This window comes from Neophocaena asiaeorientalis, unplaced genomic scaffold (genome assembly GCF_003031525.2).
Source record: "Neophocaena asiaeorientalis asiaeorientalis breed wild unplaced genomic scaffold, Neophocaena_asiaeorientalis_V1.1 scaffold314, whole genome shotgun sequence".
In the NCBI taxonomy this organism is placed as follows: Eukaryota; Metazoa; Chordata; class Mammalia; order Artiodactyla; family Phocoenidae; genus Neophocaena; species Neophocaena asiaeorientalis.
This window is the reverse complement of record NW_020175489.1, coordinates 193,125-206,888: the sequence shown is the minus strand read 5'-3', so window position 1 is coordinate 206,888 and position 13,764 is coordinate 193,125. Positions and strand designations below refer to the sequence as shown.

The window sequence follows — 13,764 nt, the reverse complement described above, 5'->3', positions numbered from 1 at the left end:
TTTGCCAACCTGAATACCTCCATGGTGGGCAAAAACCATGAGTGACAAGATTATGCTTCATCTAAAATAAAGGGTAGAAGAAAAGCAAATGTTAACGTGATATTCAATATCAATATGTATTTTAAAGTAAAGAAAAATTCGTAAGGCATCTACTTCTAAAATAAACAAGACTCATCTGCTTATGAAACAAGCAAATCCCAGCCCTGAGTCTCCATGGCCACACAGCCTGCAGAGGAGGGCACTCTGATGGCCTTAGAGGCTGCACCAAGGATCTCTTTACAGTTTGCAAGCAGGACTTTACTGGCTTGAAGCAGAATGTCTTTTTCACTTGCAGCCTTCCTCATTTTATTTTTGCAAGTTTAGCAAAACCTTGGTGTCAACACCTGTTTGGGGTTGTTTTGTTTTCAGAAAGTCAAAAGTGCCGAAGAGCATGTCTTCTTGGAGGGGCCCATCCATACAGTGAGAGGTCGCCCCTCTCTGTGCACCTGTGTGCTCACCCACTTAGTGGGAGAGTGGGGAGTAAGGGACTAACTACAAGTATATAGATATGAAAAAGGGAGAATTTTAACACTTGCGAAAGTGCATGTGTTTGCAGCCTCATCTACCCAGCCTCAACCCAATCCCTTTGCCACAAACCAAATTCAGTCTTGAACTTCTTAACTTCTCTACCCACTCTCCATCCCCCACACCCCCCAAAAAACAACTTCATCTTGCTGTTTCCCTTGTTTAGCCTTTGGTTAAACCATCTGAAGAATGGGAGAGAATCTGACAGACCAGGAGAAACTAGAAAAAAAGGGGCAAAATTCAGGGCAGCCTGTGGAATTCATACTCAGACCATCTACAGGATAAAGTCTCAGGAAGTCTAAGCGGGTGGGGTGAAGAGAAGGGAAAGCTGGGCAGCGAAGGGGTGAGGGAAGAGTTTCTAAGGCAAATGGAGGAGGAGGCCTTGGAGCAGAATCAGAGTGAGGGGAGGGGATGGCAGAGGAGAGGGGGTTTCTACATGATGCGGGACATCACATCGTGTCCATGACAGCCATGAGTCCAGCTCAGGGCTCCTTCTCATGACTCTCGGACTGTTTCTCCTACACGTCACTGCTCTGGGATGAATCATGTGAGATTCACATGTGAATCACGTGAGCAAAGAAAACAACCTTATTCATATCCCCCACGATAATGCAACTCTCTCTTGTCGCTCTGCAGTGAAAAATCAGGAGAGGCGAGCCCCAGCTTCATGAGAAGGATCCTTCATGCCTTCATTAATTCTACAGTTATTTTTGAGCACCAGTCGCTGTAATAGACACAGAGGATAAAAAGACTAAACGTTAATGCATGCCTAGACCGTGTTCATGTCCTGACCCCTCAATGGCTGGTTCTATAACCTCAGTGAGTCCCTTCCCCATTCTGAGCCTCAGTTTCCCTGAAACAAAGGGCTTGAACAGGATAATCAACGTCCATCCAAGCTCTATGATTCTGAAATCCTAAATCAGAGTGTCTTAGACTAGCAATCCTCAGACTCACTCCATGTTTAAGTTTTTGGTTTTTTTAATGTGGTTTATTGCTGATGTTTAATAATCAAAAGATTTTACATAAAAATCCAATTTCCTATTTATCTTAGAAAATCAGCAGTTCTGGTAAACAGCCATGCTCCTGCCTGGCAACAATGGGTTGGCACTGAGTAGTGGCCTCCCTTTCAGGTGGATCATGGGCTGTGTGTTTGGCCGAGGTTCCCACTCTGTTCCATTCACACGTGGACTTAGCTACCTGGCCCCTGTGGCCATTTGAGACTTCAACCCGTCCCAAGTCTAATGGTCAGCTATTCAAGGGAAAGTGAACTAGGACTTTGATGCACAACAGGTTAGAGTGTGCGAAAGTGAGGAATAGCTCTTGAGAGTTGACCAGGCCCTGGGCGTCAAGCAGAGGGACAGAAGCTGCCACTGGGAAGTGTTCTAACAAGAGTAGACATGGGGGAGAAATCCATCCTGCTCTTAAGCCTGACTGAGAGGATTTTGATTCCTCAACAAGCACAAGAACTGTCGAAGGAGCTTGTCCTGGGCACAGAGACACCACTCTTCAGGCCTTACTCCAAGCCAGAAGGAACAGGTTGATGTCCTTCCAGTCTCCAGGCAGCTAATCGTGTTTCTCTCAGAAATGCTGCCAAGGACCGTTGGTCAGGGCACAGCCCTCTAAGGCATCTGTTAGCAGGTTGGGCAGATTCAGCTGGAGAGTTGTTTGAAGTGGCTACTGTTATTATTACTTTTATAGAGTTTAGCTAATACTAAGTACTGCTTAATTAGTTTAGATTGCTTTAACCAAGTACCACAGTGGGTAATTTATAAATGGAAATTTATTTCCCACAGGTCTGGAGGCTCAGGGTACCTGCATGGGCAGGTTCTAATGAGAGCCTTCTTCCAGGTTGCAAACTGCTGACTTCTCGTTGCATCCCCTGGCGGCATGGCAGAAGGAGAGTGAGCCAGCTCTCTGGCTTCTTCTTAGAACGGCATTTTTTCTTATAAGGGCACATATTCATGATCTAATCACCTCTCAAAAGCCCCACCTCCAAATACCATCACAATGGGGATTAGATTTCTATGTATGAATTTTGGAGAGAAACAAATATTCAGTCCATAGAAAGTACGTTCTCTAAGCCAGACATTATGCTAAGTACTTTACATACTCGATCCCCATTTAAACCCCACAGCAAAGTTAAGTAACTTGCCCAAGGTCCATTAGCCTGGTAGAGTTTAAACTCGTGTCCGTCTCCTACCAGATACACCAGAGCATGTCTGTCCCTGCTCCCCACCATGCCATACTGTCCCCCTTTTGGATTCTAGCTGCTAAAACCACTATCTTGCTGTCTAGGACAGCCAGTACCTGCCCTGGAGGCAGGTGAATGTCAGAATTAGATACCTTGATCCAGCATTCTGTGTCAGCCTTCTTTATCAAAAGTGGTCCTCTCAGAAAGGGATAGAGGCAAGGAAAAAGTAAAAGAAGGATGAAGAGAAAAACTGCAAATGAGTATTAATCCAGGCTTAGCTGAATTCAATTATACATACAAGGGCTTATTATTTTTATACACCCTCCCACCCCGTAAAATCTCTGTATTAGAAGAAAAAATGTTTTGTACCTTAAACTAACTGAGCAACTACTACTGTATTCTTGCCTCTATTCAGTCATAACCTGAGTTAAATCATGAAGAAACATAAGACAAACCCAAATTGAAGACATTCTATAAAATAATTGGCCATGGGCTTCCCTGGTGGTGCAGTGGTTGAGAGTCCGCCTGCCGATGCAGGGGACACGGGTTCGTGCCCTGGTCCGGGAAGATCCCACATGCCGCGGAGCGGCTGAGCCCGTGAGCCATGGCCGCTGAGCTTGCACGTCCGCAGCCTGTGTTCTGCAATGGGAGAGGTCACAACAGTGAGAGGCCCGCATACCACACACACAAAAAAAATAATAATTGGCCAGTACCCTTCAAAAGTGTCAAGGTCATGAGAGACAAAGAAGGACTAAGGAATCAGCCCAGATTAAACGAGGCTAAACAGACATGAAACTACATACATGTGATCCTGAATTGTATCCTGGCCCTGGTCATTAATGGGGCAATAGTGAAATATGAATGAGGTCTTTAGTGTAGACAACATATTGTACCAATGTGAATTTCCTGATTTTGATCATTGCACTATGATTATGAAAGATGTTCACATTTAAGGAATCTGGATGAAAGGGTATGTGCAAATCCTTTGTTCTAGTTTTGCAACTTTTTGTAAATTATTTTGAGTTTTGGAAATTATTTCAACTTTTTGGAAATCATTTCAAAATGAAAATGTTAAGACAATATTTTCTAAAGGCCTGGAGCATTAGAAGAAGCAAAGAAGTCACCTTTGCCAAACAGAAATAGGCCCTCAGTAATTATTTAATGAACCCAACCACTGGGTAGAATATTTGGTCTCAACCCAAGGTGTTGACAGGAGAAAACAGAAATTACTTATAACAAAACAACTAGGACATTTCTGTTTGGGAGCCATGATCCAGTGTGGTTACTACAACAAAGAAAGACTTTAATACCGATTTTTGAGATGCTTGATCTAAAGGGCAAATGCTTACAGAGCTACAGGCATCAAACCTTGTTATCTCTCAAAGACCAAAAGTATCTCCAAGGTACAATGTTTAATTATAATAGAAACTTTTGAAAGAGAAACATTTCAGTGTGACACATTTTATACAGAGGGACACATTTCCCTCCTTTTATTAGAGGACATCATTCCAATTTTTAATACTTTCTGGAATTCCAAAGAATCATTAAAGAATGGAGACATTCTGATTCCAATGGGACTATTTCTTAGGACTTATTTATGCAGCCCTTCCTGGCTTCTGCTTGTTCCATGCAACTCATCCAAGTAGGAGCAAGGCATCTGACAATGATTATAATATGAAGAGTATATGCTTTCTATTCTTCTGTTAGATCAAGATTTTCATCCTGTACCTCTTGAATCAGCACACCTCCAGAGGGCAAATTCAGAAGCAAATATCTTACACTTTTGTATGTAATTGTCAATGGCAAGGGCTCCAGAAGTCCTAAGGGGTCTCCTTTCAATCGATCCCTTTTGCTTAGGACTTGAGATAAAGGACATCATAGGGAAAGCTCACTGCTACTTGTGTGGATAGTTTAAAGGAACTTGCCGGGGTTTTGTCAGTTTCAAAGCATCTTGGGAGGTGCCTTTTACCTCTGGTCTTCTCTTTTACTTCCCTTCCTCTCATTTTCCATTTGATTTTGCCCCACCACCCCCTCTCTTTCCTCTCCAATATTGCAATAGCTCCTAGAAACAGAAAGGTGAACATGACAAAGTCCCTGCCTTCAAGGAGATCATAAGCAAACAGAAAAGAGAGAAAAAGAAGGAAAAAATTATGGTTCTTGTAAAATAAATAGAGGTAGTTTGAGGTCTCTGGAGATGAGAGACACAGCTCTGCCTGGAGAAGGAGTGGAAAACTTCAGAGAAGATACATTTGAGCAGAGAGCCTTGCAGAAAAAAATAGCAATCCAAAAACCATGGGGAGATGGTGACTCAGTGCATTGATGCTCCAAGGGCAAAATATCTTTAGGGAAGGAGGAGAGAGAAGTTCAGCATGGCTGAAGGCTACTTGTGAAATTATGTCAAGTTTTGAGACCAGGAGGTAGATTAGAGCCGCTTTGGGAAGGATGTTATATTCTTTTAAAAATATATGTTTGGGGGAATCATTTATCTAGTTTGTCACAGAAATTCAGAACCACGCTTGTGAATTTGAAAGCATTTTTGGTAGTAGAAACACCATCAGAAATTGTCACCACAAACAGTTATTAAGTACCTACTATTTTGAGCTGAAGGTCAGTGTATTAGTCTGAATATTTCTGCTTATTGCAAGCAAAGATTTTTAGAGAAAACAAGGAATTTAAATTTCTCATGGCTGATTTTTTAACTGGATTATACAAATCGCACTCTTCAAAATGCTTCCTAAATTTATAAGCAAAATCTGCATTATTTAAAATCTAATTAGAGTTAAATGGCATTATTAGATTGATTTTAGGTCAATGTATGATACCACATTTTTCGTGAACTATTTATACTCTCTATAATGCGTTTGGTTCCTGGTTCCGGGTATAATGGAGTAGCAGACTCCACCCTGTCTGTCCCACTGAATGCAGCTATAAAACCTGGACAGAAGATATGGAAAAGGTATTGGAGGACGCTGGAAAGAAAATAGTAGCCGACTGAAGAAGCAAACCAGAATGAGGAGTACAGCCAAACCAGCAGTTGACATTTTGTTGTCCTCTGATATCTCCCAACCTAGACTCAATGCTGCCCCAAACCCGGAAGTGGACAGTGGCATGGAGAGATGGCATCAGAAGAAACCCTCTAGTTCTCACTCTAGAAGTGGGAAAGGGGTCTCTTTGCAGTGACAGGGCAGCAGTGAGGAGGTGTCTAGAATTCTGAGTGGGGGGACCGTCCCTCCAGTTAGAAGAGCTGTGCTCCCAGGAGGGTGGAGCAGATACCCTATTGCTTATTTTCTCACTCTGTCCTCTCATCTCTAGTTAATTTATGAGACGTGCACAGGAGAGCGGGGGAAAGAAAGTTGGGGCTTAAGGACCAAAGAGGGGAGCCCAAGGAACTAGAAAGGACCGAGGAGCTCCTAGAGATGGAGGAGCTTAGGAAAGCAACCCCAGAAAGTTGTGTGTGAACTCCTGGGCTTCCTCTTGAGCTGCACATGCACAGATCTGATCCTTAATTGCATACCAAAGACTTTGAGACCTCAACTTGGACATAGACCACTGCCCAGGTCCCAGAATGGCCACTCAGTGGCACAGACATGAGACAAATCAGAATAACACTACAGAGGGTTTGAGAGTGGAACTGACATTGAAATCATAACCTCCCAGAAGGCTAGTTAGAACTTGCCACCTGAACCTAACTGGGTGGATTGCCTAATAAGACAAAAGTATAAGGCTCAGAGTCTTATAATATCCAAGATGCCTAGGATAGAATCCAAAATTACTCAGCATATAAGGAACCAGAAAAATCTCAACTCACATGGGAAAAGAAAACTAACAGATGTCAGATGTTGGAACTATCTGACAAAAAATTTTATAGCAGTGGTTGCAAAATGCACCTCGAAGTCCTTTTTACAGGTTCTCATATAAGAACTAGATCTTGTAATTCACATATTCTCATTTAAGAACTGAAATAATCTGTTTCAGTCATTACTAATGTCTAGTAATTGGTACCTGAAATGGGTTACTAGCTAAGATGTTGATTGCTAGCTGTTAGACCTTGAGCAAGCCTCTTTCCCTCTCTGGGCCTCATCTGTCAAGTGGGCTACCTGATCACATACTCTCAAAGGTCCCACCTAGCACTGATGCTCCAAGGCTTTGCACTCGACGTCTACGGAGTGCCAAGAGGCAGAGTTATAAGGCTAGAGATGCTGAAGCCTGAGGGCCCCTCACTTGCCTGGTAACCATATGGATTTGTAAAATTTACCAACTTGAGATATTTAACCACAATTGATTAAGACTTGTGTCTCTTTGCACTCGGGCTTCTCTTTGTGTCAGGTCTCATTTTTGTGTTTTGTGTTCTTTTCCTTAACGAGGGTCCTCCAAATTATATAATCTTCAGAACCCAAAACCTGGATCTGCCCCTGTCCTATTCAGAGAGTTATAACAAAGATGGCATTAAACTAGAGATTTGTTTCTGAGTCGTGTCTAGAAAGCATCCGATATTTTATTGGGAATTAGTTGCCAAGTTCTTCTCTTAGGACTTCAAGAGAAGAAGCACCTACTTTTCTTTCAGTGCTCAGCTTAATACCACTTCTTCAGGGCTTCTCAGAATCCCTTACACTTGATGCTCATTAATAACTCTAAGCCTCACAAAAACAGGGACCATATCTTTTCTATTGACTGATGTGTCCCCAGCATCTATTACAATGCCTGGCACATAGTAAGTACTCCATAAATGTTGCTGAACGAATTAAGTTAAGAAGACCTATTATACTTACACTTAAATATACCCCATGAAGAAGTTGAGACAGCACTTACTCTGGGCCAGGCACAAAAACAAAAAATTCCAGGCTTATTTAGAAGACCGTTAAGAGTGTCTTACCAGTTGATTCGAATGTCCAGAATATGAAGCACTTGCTGCTGTGGTCAACACTGATCCAGCAGTGGGAATGTAAGCTGAAATTTACTCGTGAAAGACAACCAGTGCTGAGATTATGGGAAACGCTTCTTTACTTGCAATGCACTATGCCTTATTTAAAAGGGACTGAATGAGCCAGAGTTCAGACTTTTGTGGCCAATAAGGACCCTATTCTTTTCTTAACTGGGGACAGGTAGATTCTCCATTGTACCACCTTGACAAATAAATTAAATGTCTCTATTTCAGAGTCAAAACTTTTCCATTTCTCTGAACTATTATTGTAGAGACCAGGTATGGACCTCTTAAGGGTAGCACCAGTTCTTCAAATGCTCACCTTGTTTTGCCTCATCCCACAGGCTGGGAGCTATCTTTCTCTCCTGCTTACATCTTCCTGTTCCAACTACTTTAAGTATTTGCTGTAATAGTAGCAGCAGCCGCAACAAAATCGGCAGCCGAGAGGAAGTCTCTGCACAGGAGGAGAGAGGAAAGAGCGCTTGGGAGGGAGAGAGACAGCAAATGATGATGGGGCTGGCAAAGGGATAGCAGAACAACAGGCAAGGGGGACTAAGAAGAGAAAGTGACATGGGAAGTACAAAAACTCATTACATAATCTCATAAAACTGAGATTTCCAAAAGGAAATGGAAATCGTGGAAGGTGCCACAACTCTGGAGCAAAGAAAATTCTGGGCTCCTGTTATAAACACCCACCAGAAAAAATAAACATTTGGGTAAGGAAGAGTGGGCACTTCCTCTCTCCTTGGGTGGATGTTTGTGATTGCTACTTTCAAATCCACCGCAAGCCGTTGCCATTGGCCTGCCGTCTTTGCCCTGAGCATCAGAGGGATGTAGGGATGTGGGTCCAGAGAGGGGCTGCCCATGTGGCATGCCATGACCGGTTTTCATTTCCATTTTCCTCAAGCTCTGTGGGTGCTCCACACCTCACATTCCCAGTTGTACTCTGGGTAATGAGGAAAATTATTGGCCTGACCTGGTCCTTTAATTTTTTTTCCCACTCATGGCTTGAGCTTTCATTAGTTTTCAGTTCTCATTAAGAGAAAAATCAAAGAGTGAGAATTAAACACCTCCTGATTTATTAGTTTACTGAAAATGGGAAGATGAGAGTCCTGGGACTGGCACTGGGTGAAGGGCCCAGACGATGAGATGAGTGAGCCACCGTAGGATCCCAATGGCTGTCTTCCTTCTTTTCTCTCTTGGGAGCAAGAGGGAGCCATCTCACACCCGGAAATCCTTTGAGTCTCTATGTTTATGACTCGGTGTTGTGAAATCTGGCACCGTTCTCTGAGCCGAGATGATAGGCTCAAATCACATTGAGTTTTCTGGGTTTGGTTGCATTAAACCTTTCACCAGTGCTCAGTTATAGGTCTAACCCCACAGATGCTAATCCTCAGGTATAGAGGCTGTGTCCAACTCATCTGCTAATTCCCTACTATGTGCAAGGCACATGGCAAGTGCTCAACAAATGAATGGAGAGGGTGAATGAATGCATGCATGCTGAGATGAAATGACTGCCCTTAACTTGTATGCCTGTGTGCATGTTTAATACTACCCCGCCTCACTACGAAAAGGAAACAAAGACAGTATGATGATTCCTAAAAAAAAATTAACCATAGCATTACCATATGGTCCAACAGTTTCAGTTACCTAAAAAGTAGGGACTGGGCTTCCCTGGTGGCGCAGTGGTTAAGAGTCTGCCTGCCGATGCAGGGGACATGGGTTCGTGCCCCGTTCTGGGAAGATCCCACATGACGTGGAGCGGCTGGGCCCGTGAGCCATGGCCGCTGAGTCTGCGCATCCGGAGCCTGTGCTCCACAACGGGAGAGGCCACGGCAGTGAGAGGCCCGCGTACCGCCAAAAAAACAAAAAAAACAAAAAAAAACATTATGCTAAATGAAAGAAGCCAGACACAAAAAGGCGAATATGGTATGATTCCACCTATATGAGGTACCCAGAATAGTTACATTTATACCAACAGAAAGTAGAATGGTGCTATCGGAGGCTGTGGGAGGGGTATTCTCTAATGGATACAGGGCTTCAATTTGGGATGACAGAAAAATTCTGGAGATGGATAGTGGTGACGTTTGCACAACAATATGAAGGTATTTATACTTAACGCCACTGAATCGCACACTCAAAATGGGTTAAAATGGTTACGTTTATGTGTTGTATATTTTACCACAATAAGAGAGGAAATAAAGCGATATTTATTTATCGTGCTAACATTCCTGAATCAGCCAAGAGAACATCAGTGCTGGCCATACAGCTTGCATCTAGCTGCATGTGGAAAAGGAGGCAGTCCCTGCATGGTCACACGGTTTTGAGGGGACACGGGCCAGCATGCTCCTCATGGGTGTGCACTGCCCTTTTTCCCATGTGGATCTGCAGGAACACCCACTGGCCTTCCCCACAAGCTTCCAAAGCTGGAAGTTACAGGAAAATCTTCATTGCCCCTTGAATTGTACCACCCATCTGAGGATTACTCACTAATTGCTGAAGACTATCTTCCAAGGGACAAAGAAACACTAAACCTATTTGGGTTCACCCTTTCTAGACACCCCGTCTAGATCAGCACTGTCACACGAGGAACCAGAGCTCAGCCTCACAGAAAGGACTGAGTTTGAATTGCAGCTCTCCGAATGATTAGTTGTGTGGCTATGGGCACGTCACTTTAAGTGAGCTTCAGTTTCCTCATCTATAAAATGGGAATATTATTATGCCTACCTCGTACAGTGGTTGCTAAGGTCTAAATGAACTAATAATATAAGTGCTTAACAGAGTGTCTATAATAAAATGAGTATTCAATAAATATAATTTTCATATAGGAGATGCATGACAGGCGGTAACAAGGGTGGGGGAAGGATGGTTATGCATGTCACTACAGGAGCTGAAATATTTCAAGTCCACAATCTAAACCTTGCACAGGCCAGCCAGTCAGGAGGAGCCTCAGGAGTGAGCAGGAATACTGGCAGGCAATTAAATGGGGATTTCTAGGGAGATGGGCAGTTCTCAAATAATCCTTTTTATGGTACCTCTCATCCCTCAACTCATTCCTTAATCTTTGGGTCGTTTCTGTCTTTGCTGATAGATTTATACCATTTTCTCACATCTACTGGAAAGTGTACCCATGCATGCTTAGGAAATATCTTGAAACCTGTGAATCTAAAAATTTTAGGATTCTGTTCATTATAATGCCAAGCAAACAGAAGACCCGTTAAGGAGAGCTGCAGGTGAAGCCACTCCCATCAGCACGATGGTTTGGACGAGCTCTGAGTGTACACTGATGCTTCTTCCATGATTTCAGTCAATCAATCAAACGCTCACACTGGTGGCGCAGTGGTTGAGAGTCCGCCTGCCGATGCAGGGGACGCGGGTTCATGCCCCGGTCCGGGAAGATCCCACATGCCGCGGAGTGGCTGGGCCCGTGAGCCATGGCCGCTGAGCCTGCGCGTCCGGAGCCTGTGCTCCGCAACGGGAGAGGCCACAACAGTGAGAGGCCCGCGTACCACAAAAAAAAAAAAAAACAGCTCTAATACTGATTGTGCTGAATTGAAGTTACTAACTTTAATTATTTTCTTAATTTTAAGGTGCATCTTCCCAAAGCCTGGAGAAATTTATAGAAAGGTAAGTGGAAGAGGGAGGGATACAAGAAGTTGTTTTTAAGTTAGGTTTCTATTTTGAAAAATGAATAAAAACTCTCTGTTGTTACCCAGTAACCACTTACACTGAGCATCCATAACTTGTTAGTCACTTTCCATACACTGGGAAGTTGTCACTTCTTGGGCCAGTGACCATAGGAAGTGATTAATTTACATGTGTCCATAAAAATGCATACAAAGTGGGTAAAACTTAGGTCTGGCCAAAGTATTGCTCCTTAATCCTGCTTTATGAACAAGAAAACAATTTTGTGCTTGTATTGGACTTAAAATTCAGAAGCAAGGCCTTGGGCGTCCAGAATAGAAATCTTGATAAACCCTTGATTTTTCAAAGTTGACTACAGGTCCACAGCTGTAATAATGTCCTACACGTCTGGGCACAAGTAACTCAGATAACTCACCTGTGCTTATTCATGACAACTTCTGTGAAACACGCTATAAAGATAGTAGTGTGTCCTCCTACGGGAGACTTCAATCTGCTCTTGTAGTTCTATGCATTTATGTGGTCTTTTCCTAGTGGATAAGTGGGTTAAAATTTACAGAGAAGAAGAGGGAAATGGGAATGAAAGAAAAATAGCAAAATGTTACCAAGAAGATGGTCATACAAAGATTCACAGCTAGGCTTCCAAGTGTTTGACATTCAGATTCCATCTATGGTTTCTCAGTTTGTCTAGGAACCAGCTGTTGGACCAACCAGCCATTGTCATATACGCCATGATTGGAAATGATGTCTGCAACGGGTGAGTTACTGAGAAAGGTTTGGAAAATTCTTTGACTCCGAGTTTCCCTGTCCTCTCAACTCGATCCACTCCATTACAGTAGCCTGCTGTGGAACTGAATTCCCCTATCTTAGCAAGTCCTAGACACATGTGAAATCAACAAAACCAAGCTGCAAAGAAGAAAGACTTTAAGAATATCTGACCCATTTATTCTTTGCTCTGATTCATAACAAAGCAGTGTGTCATGATCAACTCTGAGTTATACCGCAAGAAATACGTTAGTGCTAATCAAAAATCCAAGATTGAGAATCATGGCTTTTTAAATAAAATAAGGCAAAATCACAGCTATCTCATAAGAACAGCTTCCTCACTCATATTCTGATTCACTTACCCACGTGGTCGAGACAGCATAGACCTGGAACTTTGCAGAGAAACTGCGCATAATTCACAGCCAATCCTATTTATGCCCATGGCCCGTCGTAAAAAAGTGGTTTTGCTAAACTGCTAATATCAGTAGTGATTTCAAAATGTTGAGTGCCTTCAGTCCCCCACAACATTTTGGAAGGCTTCTCGAAGTCTGTGCATACCCCTGAGAATATGCCGCACATGTGAATGCCATCTGTCCTGTGATCATGGCCAAAAAGAAAAAAAAGAAAAAAAGGTGAGATCAGCTCTAAAACAACTCCCCAGTCACCACCCACCCATCATTTTAGCAAAACAGAAAAGCAAAGCCAAGAGAGGTGACACGACTTGCCCAATTAATCGACTGATGGCAGAGCTGGACTCCAACCCAAGAGGTGCTAGAAGCAGGCCACCCTGTTCACTGCCCACCTTTTGCTTTCTCGTACTTCACTCACCAAGTTTCTAAGCCTGTGCTAAAACCATGGTTCCATATTATGAATGTATGTTTGCCCTCATGGATACCTCCATGAGAGCTCCAGAACTCTTATGGTGAAGGAGGTGTAGGCCTAAACGGTGAAGTGAGTTCAGGGCAGGAGGTACCACACTGCAATCCAGAGATACTGACATGCCCTGCCTTGGCAGCCCCTGGACTGGTTTACCACTGTCCGTAGAGCCCCAAGTCTGCCAAGACTACATGCTGAGGACCCAAGGTAGCTCTGTAATGACCCACCTGGAACTCTGCAGTAAATAGCAAACACCCCCAAAACCTTCCATAAGCCAAGAGCTGCACCAGTCTCTATATCAGGTCATCCCCAGAGCAGCCCTAAGAAGCAAATGTGATTGTCCCATTTTACAAATGAGGAAATTGGGGTTCAGCAAGGTTAGGTAAGGAACTTGCTTCTGCTGTTATTGAGCAGTAAAGCTGAGAGCCCATCCGGGTTCTCTGACTAAATTCTGTACTCTTTCTACAGTCCACACTTGCCTTATTTGCTTTCTTTTATGAATTCACTTTTAAACATACGTATTGACCACCTATGAAATGCCAAGCTGTGTGCCTAGCTCTGGGATATGATGGCAAAGAGGCCACCATCCCTAACTTCAAGGAGCTTATGGATGGAGAAGCAATGAGCTTCAACCCCCAATCCCATCACAAAACAGAACAAACCTATGGTCAGATCAGCCAGTGCCCCTCCAACCCTCTGGATCCTGTCCCGCTGGAGGGAACAGAGAACAAGCTGGTTATACTGCGTAAAAAACACCTGCAGAAAGAGTCTTTTAGTCCAAGAGCCCAAAATCCCTGAAACTGCA

The 13,764-nt window shown here is 43.4% G+C and overlaps 1 protein-coding gene across 9 annotated transcripts in view; it reads left to right on the top strand.

Moving 5' to 3' along the window:
* Window positions 1–13,764, top strand: part of AOAH (acyloxyacyl hydrolase) — a 170,977-nt gene that overhangs the window by 122,946 nt on the left and 34,267 nt on the right. For all 9 annotated transcript variants that reach the window (XM_024768886.1, XM_024768885.1, XM_024768882.1 and 6 more), the window contains 2 exons: window positions 11,267–11,303; window positions 12,001–12,075. In XM_024768886.1, coding sequence (XP_024624654.1) covers window positions 11,267–11,303; window positions 12,001–12,075 — 112 coding nt within the window. The remainder of the gene's footprint in view (window positions 1–11,266; window positions 11,304–12,000; window positions 12,076–13,764) is intronic.